This window comes from Hypanus sabinus, chromosome 27, assembly GCF_030144855.1.
Source record: "Hypanus sabinus isolate sHypSab1 chromosome 27, sHypSab1.hap1, whole genome shotgun sequence".
Lineage (NCBI taxonomy): Eukaryota > Metazoa > Chordata > Chondrichthyes > Myliobatiformes > Dasyatidae > Hypanus > Hypanus sabinus.
Genome location: NC_082732.1, coordinates 26,056,259 through 26,068,859, shown reverse-complemented (window position 1 = coordinate 26,068,859; position 12,601 = coordinate 26,056,259). Strand labels below are relative to the sequence as shown.

General features: G+C 38.8%; 1 protein-coding gene across 1 annotated transcript in view; it reads left to right on the top strand.

The window, feature by feature from the left end:
• The window catches only part of aldh4a1 (aldehyde dehydrogenase 4 family, member A1), a 32,269-nt gene that overhangs the window by 4,586 nt on the left and 15,082 nt on the right, over positions 1-12,601 (top strand). Inside the window, exons 4-8 of the mRNA XM_059952033.1 lie at positions 2,182-2,229; positions 8,061-8,216; positions 8,554-8,703; positions 8,859-8,933; positions 9,909-10,096. Coding sequence (XP_059808016.1) covers positions 2,182-2,229; positions 8,061-8,216; positions 8,554-8,703; positions 8,859-8,933; positions 9,909-10,096 — 617 coding nt within the window. The remainder of the gene's footprint in view (positions 1-2,181; positions 2,230-8,060; positions 8,217-8,553; positions 8,704-8,858; positions 8,934-9,908; positions 10,097-12,601) is intronic.

Here is a 12,601-nt window from a genome sequence, read left to right as displayed (position 1 = left end):
AATTTATTCTATTTAGATTGTATTCTATAAATTGGAACATGTTGATATTTGTTTTTTGAGCTATATTGAATGATAAAATATTTTTTATTTTTCAGAATATACATTTACTGAAGCACGGTGATGGGTGATCTAGAATATTTTCCTTGGGTTGAATGATAGTAGTTAAATTAACCGATTAGCATTGGAGATAGGATTAATAATCTAGAAACATGAGTTTGAATTCCATTAGCAGTAAGGAAGTGTAAATTTATTTGAATAAATCTAAACCAAAATAAATCGGTATCAATAATAGTGACCATAAAACCACCATATTGTCTTAAAGCTATCTGCTTTATTAAAGTTTTTCTGGAAAGGAAGTCTGCTCTCCTTGGTCTGGGTTAGATGTATTCATAGAAAATAGCAATCGGTACCAAGTTGGTTGATCAGAAACAAAGGAATGTTACTCTACAGAAAACTTGATTGTGATATACTGCTAAAGATCAGCACTGATTTCACTTCATTAGATTCTTTGAATAGGATATCAGAAATTACATAAATGCAGATATGGGAAATGGTGAAGAGGATATCAAGGTGGCCTAGGTTAGTGAAATGAACAGGCAGATACCAGGCAGAAGTTGATTTGCTGTCAGTGGCAAGACTATATGGAAGTCACATAACAGAGAGATCTAAAGAGCAAAAATATGTACTTCCTGAATTACAGGTAGAGAGTGAGCATTTTCTTTAAAAATAAGCAATATCATTTGATGTTTTTGAATGGGAGTATTGAAATTGGGAGGAAATATTGTAAATAGACTATTTAGAAATTAAGACATCAGGATATTCCAGAATGTTATTATTAAGCCTTGTATTCAAATAAAATAATTATCAGCAAGATGCTGGAGTAGTGGTGTGGCAGTGGTGAAATTGTCAAGCTTTCTGGTTAGATGAATTAGGAAATTCCCATTTGAGTTTGAATGGGCAAGCACATGATATGCCTTTAGTTCCTTGAACTGTTTCTACCAGCCACATAAAGCCTGGCATGTACCCTAGCTTTCATCTAAATCTCTGATTGCATTTAAGTATTTGAGGATTTATTGAACTAGGTATCAAATTTCAGTTGCCTTCCCAGTATCTCGAAAGAAAACTTACAGGTTTCTAATAATTAATGTGAAAGAAGCCCTTTCTGGATGGATGCAATGGCCTACTCTGTTTTCGAAAAGTATGCTCATGTTCTGAACTTGGCAGAGTTCTTGTTCTGAACTCTGAACTTGTGTTCACTCACATATGATTGTTTTGCTAGTTGTTATCAATTTTATATCCTCCAAATCTTGAGCTTTTCACTAATGTAAAGTTTTCCCTATTTACATGATCTGAACAGTTTATAGTTTAAAATGCCATCATCACATCCCATTTCAATTATCTTAATCCTGAAAGAACAGCTATGGCCTCTGTCTATCCATACAGATAAAGTTCTCATTCCAGACATCCCACCTCTCCCGGAAGTTCCGGGAGTCTCCTGCCTATTGATGGTGGCTCCCTGATGCCCACAAATTATATTCGATTTTTTGAGAGAGAGAGAGCCAGCGAGAGAGCGAGTGGGTGTGCCATGTCAGAGTATTCCAAAAAAAAAGAAAATACAAAATGTACTTCAGCCCAGACTACACTAAAGTGTACCCCTGCCTAATAGGGGTCAAAAATAATGACAGTGTTGCTCGTTGCACTGTTTGCAACAGTGACTTTTCTATTGCCCATGGTGGGTTAAATCACTGTTGAGGTGAGTTTAACAGGTGTCATTCGTTCATTAGCATAGCTAACGTTATTTAAACTTGCTGGCTAGCTGCTAAGGAGCTACTCTCCTGCAGACATCCCACCTCTCCCAGAAGTTCCGGGAGTCTCTCGCAAATTGATGGTGCTACCTCCCAGAAATGAGTTTTTGCAGGGTGGGATGTCTGTCATTCCCACAATTATTATTATAAATCCTTTCAGTTCCTCCTTTTTGTCTTTATGCCTTTCCTAAATCGTGTTTTAGAGGTCAAATACTATGTGTCTTTAATTGTTCTTGAAATGAAATTCTAGCCTTGTGCTTGACGGACCTTGGCCTTTTTGATTGTTGCAGGAAGTATGGCTTTCTCACAAGTAGTGTTATAGCTATATTGTTTTGTAACTATAGACTATAACTACAGAATATTTTTTTTATTTTAGCCATTTAACCATTCACACAAGGTGGCCAAATTCTGCTATGCTGACAAGGTAAGCTGAACACCTTCAACAGCATGGTTGGAAAATATAGAGACTGCAGTCCAATTTTATGGACTTTACAATATTATTGTATTAAAATGATTTAAGTGAGCACCACTGTTATTTCCTAAATCATAGTGCTCTGGTTTCTAACTCCCAACTCAGGTTTCTGCTCTGGTGCAATAATGAGGGAATATTGCACTGTTGGAGGGACAATATTTTGGGGAAAGTCAAATTGAAGTCCTGTTTGTCTTAGATGGATGTAATTTAAAAAAAAAATTGTATTCCTTGGAGTCCCTTCTATTGTAGCTATTTTTTGTCATTACATCAAAACCAATTAAAGGTAGTAGTTCAATTTGTCTTTTAGTATCATGAGGGTTTGTTGCAAACAAGTTAGCTGCTATATTGCCCTGTTTGGTTTGCTATTTTATAGAAGCACTTTGGTAAGTAGTAAAGTTGTGAACAGGACAATGAAATGGCAGTTTGTTCTTTTCATAATATTAGAATGCCATAAAATTTGTAGAATTAGTTTCAGCCCCAGACCAAAATAAATGTATTATGATTTTGTGACTACAGTAGGAGATCTAAGGTTTTGGAAATAAGATTCATTGAGAAAGGCAAGAACTATTAAGACTAATCTGTTTCTTACACTGACCTGTAGACTGTTGCATTATTGTTCAAATTTCCAAGGTTGATTCAGATTTTTGGGGGGGAAGTAAACAGTTTGTAAAAGTGTCTTCAGCATTCTAAATAATCAGTAATTACCAGGATTGAGTAATTCAAAGATTGGCCTTAGACTTGGAAGATTGTTTTATTAATGAGAATTTGAGAAATGCCTCCCACAAATGAGAGGACTGGACCAATTGAACCAGAGGCTTCGAGTGATTGAAGAGAAGACATACAATTGAATTGATTCTGGTGGCCTAATTGAATTGAGAGAGAAGGCTACACACATGTCAGGGTGAGAGATTTATAAAGAGCATTTCACAGACTTTTGGCTTTCTCCAGTGGCCCAATTGAATCGTGATTCAATAGCAAGGGCAAATAAAAATGGGGTCGGGACAAGCGGAGCAACCATTGTTTGAGTGGTTCAGTGTTAGAGTGGGGGAGACTGGCTCAACCAGTTTGGGTGAGGTAAGTGGGGCTGTGTTGTGTTCTTTTGAGTGATATGTGCAATCCAGCCTGCCGGATAACCACATCAGGTCACGTGCACCGAGCTGCAGCTTGATGATCTTCCGCTCATACCAGAAACTGGGGAGGTGGTAGAATGAAGCTGCAGGGAGGTAGTCAGCCCTATGTTGCAGATGGCAGGTACCTGAGTGACTGTCAGGAGAAGGAAAGGAAATGGGCAGCCAGTGAGTACTCCTGTGACCATTCCCCTCAATTATCAGTATGCAGCTTTGATACCATTGACTGTGGCAACCGACTGGCACTGGGTCTGGAGCTGTGGCTCAGAATGGGCGGAGAAGAGGACTGCAGTAGTGATGCGGGATTCCACAGCTAGAGGAGTAGATATGAGATTATGTGGAAGGAAAGAGACAGTCATGGTATGTTGCCTCCCAGGTGCCAGGGTCAGGGATGTCATGGACTGGATCATGGCATTCTAAAGGTGGTGGGGCAGGGATGACCAGCCAGAAGTATTGGTACATATTGGCATCAATGACAGGTAGGAACAGGGAGGAGGTCCTGAAGAGAGAATTTAGGGAGTTGGGTAGAAAGCTGAAAAGCAGGACCTCCAGGTTAGTAATCTCTGGATTGCTGCCTGTGCCATGCTCCAGTGAGGGTAAGAAAAGGATAATTTGGCATATGAATGCTTAACTGAGAAACTGGTGCAAGGGTAGGGCTTCAGATTTCTGGATCATTGGTATCTCTTCAGGGAAAGGTAGACCTGTACAAAAGGGACAAGTTACACCTGAATCCAAGGGGACCAATATCTTTGTTGGCAGCTTTGCTAGAGCTGTTGGGGAGAATTTAAATTAACTTGATGGTGGGGGAGGATGGAAACCAGAATGATAGGGCTGAGGATGGCGCAGTTGGTATACAACTAGATACAGTGTAGAGTGAGACTGTCAGGAAGACCAGTGGGATAATAGGGTTAAATTGCAGTCAGTGGGATGAGTTGCAGTATAATATAGGGAGAAATTGAAAAGGGTTTCAAAAGCAGGACTGAAGGTGTTATATTTGAATGCACACAGTGTATGGAATAAGCTAGATGATCTTGAAGCACAGTTCAAGATTGCTAGGTATGACCGAGTCATGGGCATCACTGAGCTGTGGCTGAAAGGAGATTATAGTTCTGAGTTTAGCGTTTGAGGTCGCACATTGTATCGAAAGGACAAAAAGCTATGCAGGGGGATGGGGTGACTCTTGGTAAAATATGAAGTCAAGTACTTAGAATGATGTAACATAGAATCAGAAGATTTGGAGACCTTGTGGGTATAGTTAAGAAACTGTAAGAGTAATTAGACCCTTATGGGAATTATAAACGCCTTTGGGCAGCAGCCAGGATGTGGGTACAAATTACAATGGAAGATGGAAAACTTGTATTCAAACGAGAGGACATGATTTGAGAGTTAGGGGGCAAAAGTTTAAGGGAAACACGAGGGGGTATTTCTTTACTCAGAGAGTGAAAGCTGTGTGGAATGAGCTTCCTGTAGAAGTAGTAGAGGCCAGTTCAGTTGTGTCATTTAAGGTAAAATTGGATAGGTATATGGACAGGAAAGGAGTGGAGGGTTATGGGCTGAGTGTGGGTAGGTGGGACTAGGTGAGATTAAGAGTTCGGCATGGACGAGGAGGGCCGAGATGGCCTGTTTCCGTGCTGTGATTGTTATATGGTTGTAAAAATGGCAATGTTGGGATAGTCCTGAGGATTTCAAGATGAAGGTATTTTGGGAAAATCAGGTTCTTACAGGGAGAATTTGTAGAATGCTTATGAGATTTTCTTTTAGAAGAGCTTGTGTTTGAGCCCACTAGGGAGAAGGGCATCCTGGATTGAATGTTGTGTAATGAGCCAAATTTGATTAGGGAGCTTAAGATAAAGAAACCCTTAGGAGGCAGAAACCCTTAAGATGATAGACTTCACTCTGCAATTTGAGAGGGGGAAACTAAAGTCAGATTTATCAGTATTACAGTGGAGTAAAAGGAATTATAGAGGCATGAGAGGGGAGCTGGCCAAAGTTGATTGGAAGGGGCCTCTGAATTATAATGGCAGAACAGTAATTCCTGGAATTTCTGGGAGCAACTCGGAAGGTGCAAAATAGATACACTTCTAAGTCATAATATAGTGTAGTATTTGAGGTGAGAAGAAAATTGGATCAGCCATGATGAAATTGCAGAGCAAACTCAATGGGCCAATAGCCTAATTTTACTCCTATATCTTATGGTCTTAGTATTCTAAAGGCAGGATGACGCAACTGTGGCTGACAAGGGGAGTCAAAAGCAACATAAAAGCATAAGAGAAGGCATATAATAGAGCAAAAATTAGTGGGAAGTTAAAGGATTGGGAAGCTTTTTAAAAACCAACAGAAGGCAATTAAAAAAGCCATAACAAAAGAAAAGATGAAATATGAAGGTAAGCTAGCCAGTCATATCAAAGAGGATACCAAAAGATTTTTTTCAGATATATAAAGAATAAATGAGAGGTGAGAGTAGATATTAGACCTCTGGAATTAATGCTGGAGTAGGGGCGAGGAAATGGCAGACTAACTAAGTAGTTTACATCTATCTTACTGTGGAAGACACTAGCAGTTGCTGGAAGTTCAAGAGTGTTGGGGCAGAAGTGAGTGCAATTGCTGTTAGCAGAAAGTGCTTGGGAAGCTGAAAGGTCTGAAGGTAGTAAGGACTGGATGGTCTACACCCTGGGGTTCTGAAGGAGTTGGCTGGGGAGATGGTGGAGTCATTGGTTATTATCTTTGAAGAATCACTAGATTCTGTTATGTCACTCCATTCTTTAAGAAATCAAATTATAAGCCAGTTAGTTTGACCTCAGTGATTGGGAAGATGTTGAAGTTGATTGTTAAGGATGAGGTTTCAGGGTACTTGGAGGCACGTAATAAAATAGCCAAAGTCAGCATGGTTTCCTTAGGGGAAAATCTTGCCTGACAGTTCTGTTGGAATTGTTTGAGGAAATAACAAATGGGATAGACAAAAGAGAATTGGCTGATTGTTGTGTAGCTGGATTTTCAGAATGCCTTTGACAAGGTGGTACTCATGATGCTGCTTAAGATAAGAATCTACGGTAACATAGGACAAATATTGACATGGATAGAAGATTGGCTGGAGGCAAAGAGTGGGAAAAAAGGGAGCCTTTTCTGGTTGGTTGCAGGTGACTAGTGGTCTGGAGGGGTCAACGTAGGGACTGCTTTTTATGTTACATGTCAGTGATTTGGATGATGGAATTGATACAGAAAGAGACAGATTAGGAGAATGGACAAAGAAGTAGCAGATGGAATACAGTATTGGGAAGTGTATTGTCCTATACTTTGGTAGAAGGAACAAAAGTGTAGACTGTTTTCTGAATGCAGCAAATTCAAAAATTAGAGGTGCAAAGGGATTTGAGCCCTTGTGTAGGAATCCCTAAAAATTACCTTGAGGGTTGAGTTGGTGGTAAGTCAAATGTAATATTAGCTTTCATTTTGAGAGGTCTAGAATATAAAAACCAGGATGTAATGCTGAGGCTTTGTGTGTAGGCAGCTGTTGATCCCAGAGGATTTCCAGGGTGCAAGCCTGGGCGGGAAGATTTGAAGAACTGGCTGTTGCCCATGCAGCGGGTTCCCCCTCTCCAAGTCACTGATGTAGTCCAAGAGAAGGGTGAGCACCGATACAACTTGACACCAGTGTTGTCACAGAGGTTGCCAGAGTGAAGTTGTAAACATCAAACTGCCTTAGGGACCCTGGCTCCAAATTTCTTCCTCTGGGTTTATTCTCGAAGTCTTTTCCATGGGTGGGTATGGCTGCAAGGCAGCGAAGGCTTAAAATCAGAGTTTTCCTTTCCTTAGGCAGGTGGCTGCCCAAAGAGGATGAGCCCCACCTGCCCGAAGAGGCTTTATAAGGCACTAGTAAGGCCTTACATGGAGTATTGTGAGGAATTTGGGCCCCTTGTAGAAGAAAGGATGTGCTGACTTTGGAGAGGGTTCAGATAAGGTTCATGAGAATGATTCTGGGAATGAAAGGCTTATCATACGAGGTGGGGTTTGATGGTTCTGGGCCTGTACTCACTGGAATTTAGAAGAATGGGGGAGATTTCATTGAAACCTATCGAATGTTCAAAGTCCTAGATGTGAAGAGAATGCTTCCTATATTGAATAGGACTAGAGGTGCAGCCTCAGCATAGAGATCAGAGATAAGAAATTTCTTTTGCCAAAAAGTGCTGAATGGAGTTTGTTGCCATAGGTGGCTGTGAAGGCCAGGCAATTGAGTATATTAACGGCCTTTAGTTTTTCGGTTTTTGGTAGGTTTTTGATTAGTCTGGGTATGAAAGGTTATGGGAAGAAGGCAGGGGAATGGGGTTCAGAGGGAAAATGTATCAGTTATGATGAAATGATGGAGCAGACTCCAGAGGCAGAATAACCTGATTCTGCTCCTATTTCTTCTGGTGTTTCTGAGCCATGCCCACCATTCCCTTCCTCCTCCCCCCCCCCCCCAAAAAAAAAGCATTTTAACTCCTTGTATTACCATTTTACACTGGGGCTTACGGCTTGATAATTATTCTGAATGTGGAATGTAGAAATTGATTTTTCACTATTTAGCTAAAAATAAGTTTGCTTGAGAAGTTTAATTTTTATTTTTTCACCCAATCTATTTTCACTTTAGTAAATGCTGATTCAAATTTTCTCCTTTTGCAGGATTTAATTAACAAAGCAATTAATGCAGCACTGTCTGCCCACAGAGAATGGGATCTCAAACCTATCGAGGATCGAGCTCAAATATTTTTCAAAGCAGCTGACTTGATTAGTGGGCCAAAACGTGCAGAGCTATTGGCTAGAACTATTATCGGCCAGGTATGTAAAGTGGACTCCCAAAAGCAAGATAAAGAAAATTCTTAAGCACATTTTCAAGTGCTTGGGATGTCTAAACCACATAATAGGCAATGTCTTAAAATATTGGCACTTTTGTAATATGTACAGTACAGCAGTGTCAGATAAACATTCTTATAGTAGTGACTCGATTCTTTTTCATTTATGTTGGTTAGGCAGTGAGAACCCACAATCTGTTTTCCAAGAAAAGATACCATGGAATTCTTTGCATCCACTTGAGAACATGCAGTGTCTCAGTTAAAGTCTTAGCCTGACAATGGTAATTTAAAAAAAATTATACATGTAACTTTTGTTCTTCCAGGGAAAAACAGTAATTCAAGCAGAGATTGATGCAGCAGCAGAACTAATTGACTTCTTCCGATTCAATGCCAAATATGCAATGGAACTTCAGCATGAACAGCCAATTAGTGAACCGCCAAGCACAAACACAACTCTGTACAGGAGTCTAGAAGTGAGTGTACAACTGAGTATATGCAAAAAGTAAAGATGCAAAAGAGATTTGCTTTATCCTTAGTAAAAACATTGGGAAAAGTCAGCAGGGTTTTGTATTGCAGTAAGTGGTCAATAATGGACTTCTAATACCGCACTTACCATTTTTTCTTGCAGGGCTTTGTAGCAGCTATTTCTCCATTTAACTTCACTGCAATAGGTGGAAATCTGGCAGGAGCTCCAGCACTTATGGTAAGAAACAAAAATAGGCAATTTTCCCCAGACACTTCATGAAGTGGATCAGACTTGATATTAGAGAACATACAGCTGGCAGAATCTAAAAGGTGCAGTAGTTTTCCACCATTTTCAATATCAAGAGGCAATTTAAAGATCGTGACATCTCTACTATCTCCAGGCCTGTTTCTTTGCCATCCCAGATGCATCTAATTTGGTCCTGATTTTTTTTTTCATTTGTGAATATTTCCAACCTTGGGTATTTTGTTTACATTTTATTTACATTGTTTCATTTTGAATTCATGATACAAAAAGGCTAGATGCTTTAAAACAGGAGTTTTCAAACTGGGGTTCATGGACCCCTTGCTTCATGGTATTGGTCCACAGCATTTAAAAAGGTTGGGATCCCTGCTTTAGAAACTCTTTTCAGATAACAGTGTTGGGAAAGTGTTAGCACATTTGAAAATACATATTTGACTCAATTGCCACCAGATGGATAGGAACCTGTTTTAGTGTTCCCTTTCAAATGTGAAGGGTACTTGGTGCCCACGGGGATTAGACCCTCACCAGGCAGAGTACAGTTTGTTGGTTTCTTGGTGTGGTATTAAAAAAAGTAAGTTGTGTGTATGGATGATATATAGCACTTCATTGTCTCATAGTTGTGCATATTTCTATAGATACCACATACAATTCTTCCCTGATGATTCAAGTTTAATTGTCAACTGAAAATTTGACTACATTCACTTGCAAACACAAGAACATCACTCAACAAAAATAACAGGAGAGTAATAGAAGGGATCACAACAACCATTTTCTCTAAAATTAGTGGAATTGTTTGTTTCGTGTGATAATAAATGTGATTAGTTTATACCACTTGAGTTCTACCCTCTGTTCCCGTTTCTGTGGTGTTTTTTTTTTTGGAACTACACTTTATTCTGTAATGCAGTTTCGGTAATAACATGAATTTTAAGCAATATGATAATGTAATTTCAGGGTAATGTGGTGGTCTGGAAACCCAGTGACACTGCTATGGCTGCTAGTTATAATGTGTATGAAATACTTCTTGAAGCTGGACTTCCACCAAATGTCATTCAGTTTGTGCCAGCTGATGGGCCACTATTTGGAGAAACCATTGTAAGTTCTGAGCACTTGGCAGGAATCAATTTCACTGGCAGTGTCCCGTAAGTATTCACAAACTTATTTATTGAGTGCTTCACATAAATACTGAAATTATTTAAGATGATATTATGACGTGACTTAAAGCTTAGTTAAAGAGAGTTTATAAGGAGCTGTTTAAAAAGAGCAGACTAAAATGAGGAAGACTGAGCTTCAGCACATGGCAGTTGAAAGCAAGGCCATAAATGTGAGAGATTCTTTAGATGCTGGAAATCTCAAGCAACAGACTGACAGTGCTGAAGGAACAGAGCAAGTCAGCCAGCCTCTATGGTCGGGAATAAACATTTGATGTTTTGGGCCAGGAACCTTCATCAGGCTCTGAGTCTCTTGTATTTGGGAAGTAATGTTGTGGTGTGATGTAAATTTGAGGTTGAGAACTTGAAAATTAGAATTTCTCAGTGGTAAAACAAATGCAAATCAGAGAACACAATTATGGGTGGGATGACATTGTGTGAGGTATGAAGTGGAAAAGTGTTCTTAATAAAATAAAGTTGATGGTAGCCAATTATAGTTCCATCTGTGCTGGGACTATAATTGTCATATCAATGTAGTTGTAGCAGTTGTGAATTGAGTACGTAAGTGTTGGATAACATGGAGTGTTGCCTTTATGGCATTTGTTTAGTTTATAATATTTCTGCTTTAGTAATTTGTTTGTTAGCATTTTTTAGTTAAAGTTAGGATTGTTTAAAGTAAATTCGTTGTCTGTAATATATTGCGGCATGCAATGACGTCACATCCGGTTTCGCCGTGTCTTGTGGGAAAATACCGGTTTGGAGAAATGGGAAAGAGGGGGCTCACATGTGCAAGATCAGCGCAAGAAAAGTTGTCTTTCTATGCACTAGAAACATAGTGAAATAACGCCGTAAATTCATGAGATAATCGATATGTTGAATTAAAATGTTAACGTTGATTCTGTTAAAAGTAATGACGGTTGATAAGGTTTATGTTTTCGTTAGTTAAAGAGTTGCGGATAGTTTGTGTTGAAGTGTATTTAAAGCAGTCAATGGCGTAGGTAGATTCTGACTGTATGCTGCACTTTAATGTAATGTAGTTGTAGTTTTACTTTTGCAAGTATTTACGATGTAAATGTGATATCAAGAAGGAAACAAATACTGTACAAATCTTGTACTGTTTTATCAACAATTTTCACAATACGTTGATGAGGAAGAGTGAACAGTAAACGGTTAATCTTACTGCAATCCTGTTTTCATTGACTACGGTTTACCTCTGTGTTTAGTTCAGCGTTCTCTTACACCTGAGCGGGAACACTACATGGAGTTTGATAGCACTTATTTGAGGTTTTGTGAAGGGAGGTTAAAAAGAACTACAAGGGAAAAGCTTGGAGATGTGAGCTATAAATGCCTACAATTGAGAAGACGAGACACACCAGGGTTAAAAGTGCAGTCTTGAATATATGGTGATGGGGGGAACTATCATTTCATCCAAATTAATTTTGACAAGAATTGTTAAAATTTCTTTAATTAAATATTCTTGGCAAGATTATGAAGTTAAGTGTTTCCATCAAATAAAAGTCTGTGGCTTGATATTTTTGATCTTTAGAAATTATTTGGGATAAGTAACTGGAGAGTAGAAAGTGGTTAGAAGTGGGAATTGGCAAAATGAAAACTAAATGGTAATTAACTTGGTCAGCTAGATTAAAGATGGAAAAGAAATGATCTGACTAAAATTAACTCTGCAAGAAAAGTTAACAAAGAGAGATCAGTACCACAGCTAACAATAGTAAAGGAAGTTATGTAAATTAAGGAAGTTATGTAACTTAATGAAAATGTGATGGCTCATGAGAAAGGAAAGACTAAAAGAAATACAGAAATAACTATTAGTGAAATTAATGACCATTTAAGCATTTTTTAAATCAGAAATTAACTATTTTTATATAGCATCTATAATCTGTGCTTTAATTCAGAGGTAAGGAGGTCGTGGAAGGAACTATTTGGAGAGACTTGGTCATTGTAAGAGCGCTGAATGATTTTGGGGATAAAATTCTGGAAATTGCAGCCTGGCAGAGTGAAGCTAGAGCTGCTGCAACTAAACATAAGGGCTGAAATGATGAATTCTGATGAACTAATTGTAAGTTTAGAATAATTGAATGCTGTAATAAACAATGACGTTAAGGGGATTAAAGATAATAAAACTTGCTAATAGGGGAGCTGATGCAAGTTACTTTTTTTCATGAAAAAGTAGATCTAACTATGGATCTATAATTTTAAACCATTCACTTGTATTGAAAAAAGCAAGGCCAGAACTGGAACCAGACCAACTCTCATTATGTGGAAGGATGTATGTGATGGTTTTCAAAAGGGGTGTGCTGATAATGAGGTAATAGAGCCATTAAGAGTTGCTTGTTGGTGACTGAGTGGGTAAGAACTTCATCAGTTTCAGAGATTAACTGAACCATGTGGCTCATGTACCTGGGGATGTGTGATGGGACTAGAGCAAGTGAATCAGGGTGATGATCTGTCTTAGTGGGAACGTAAAGGAAGAAACTAGAG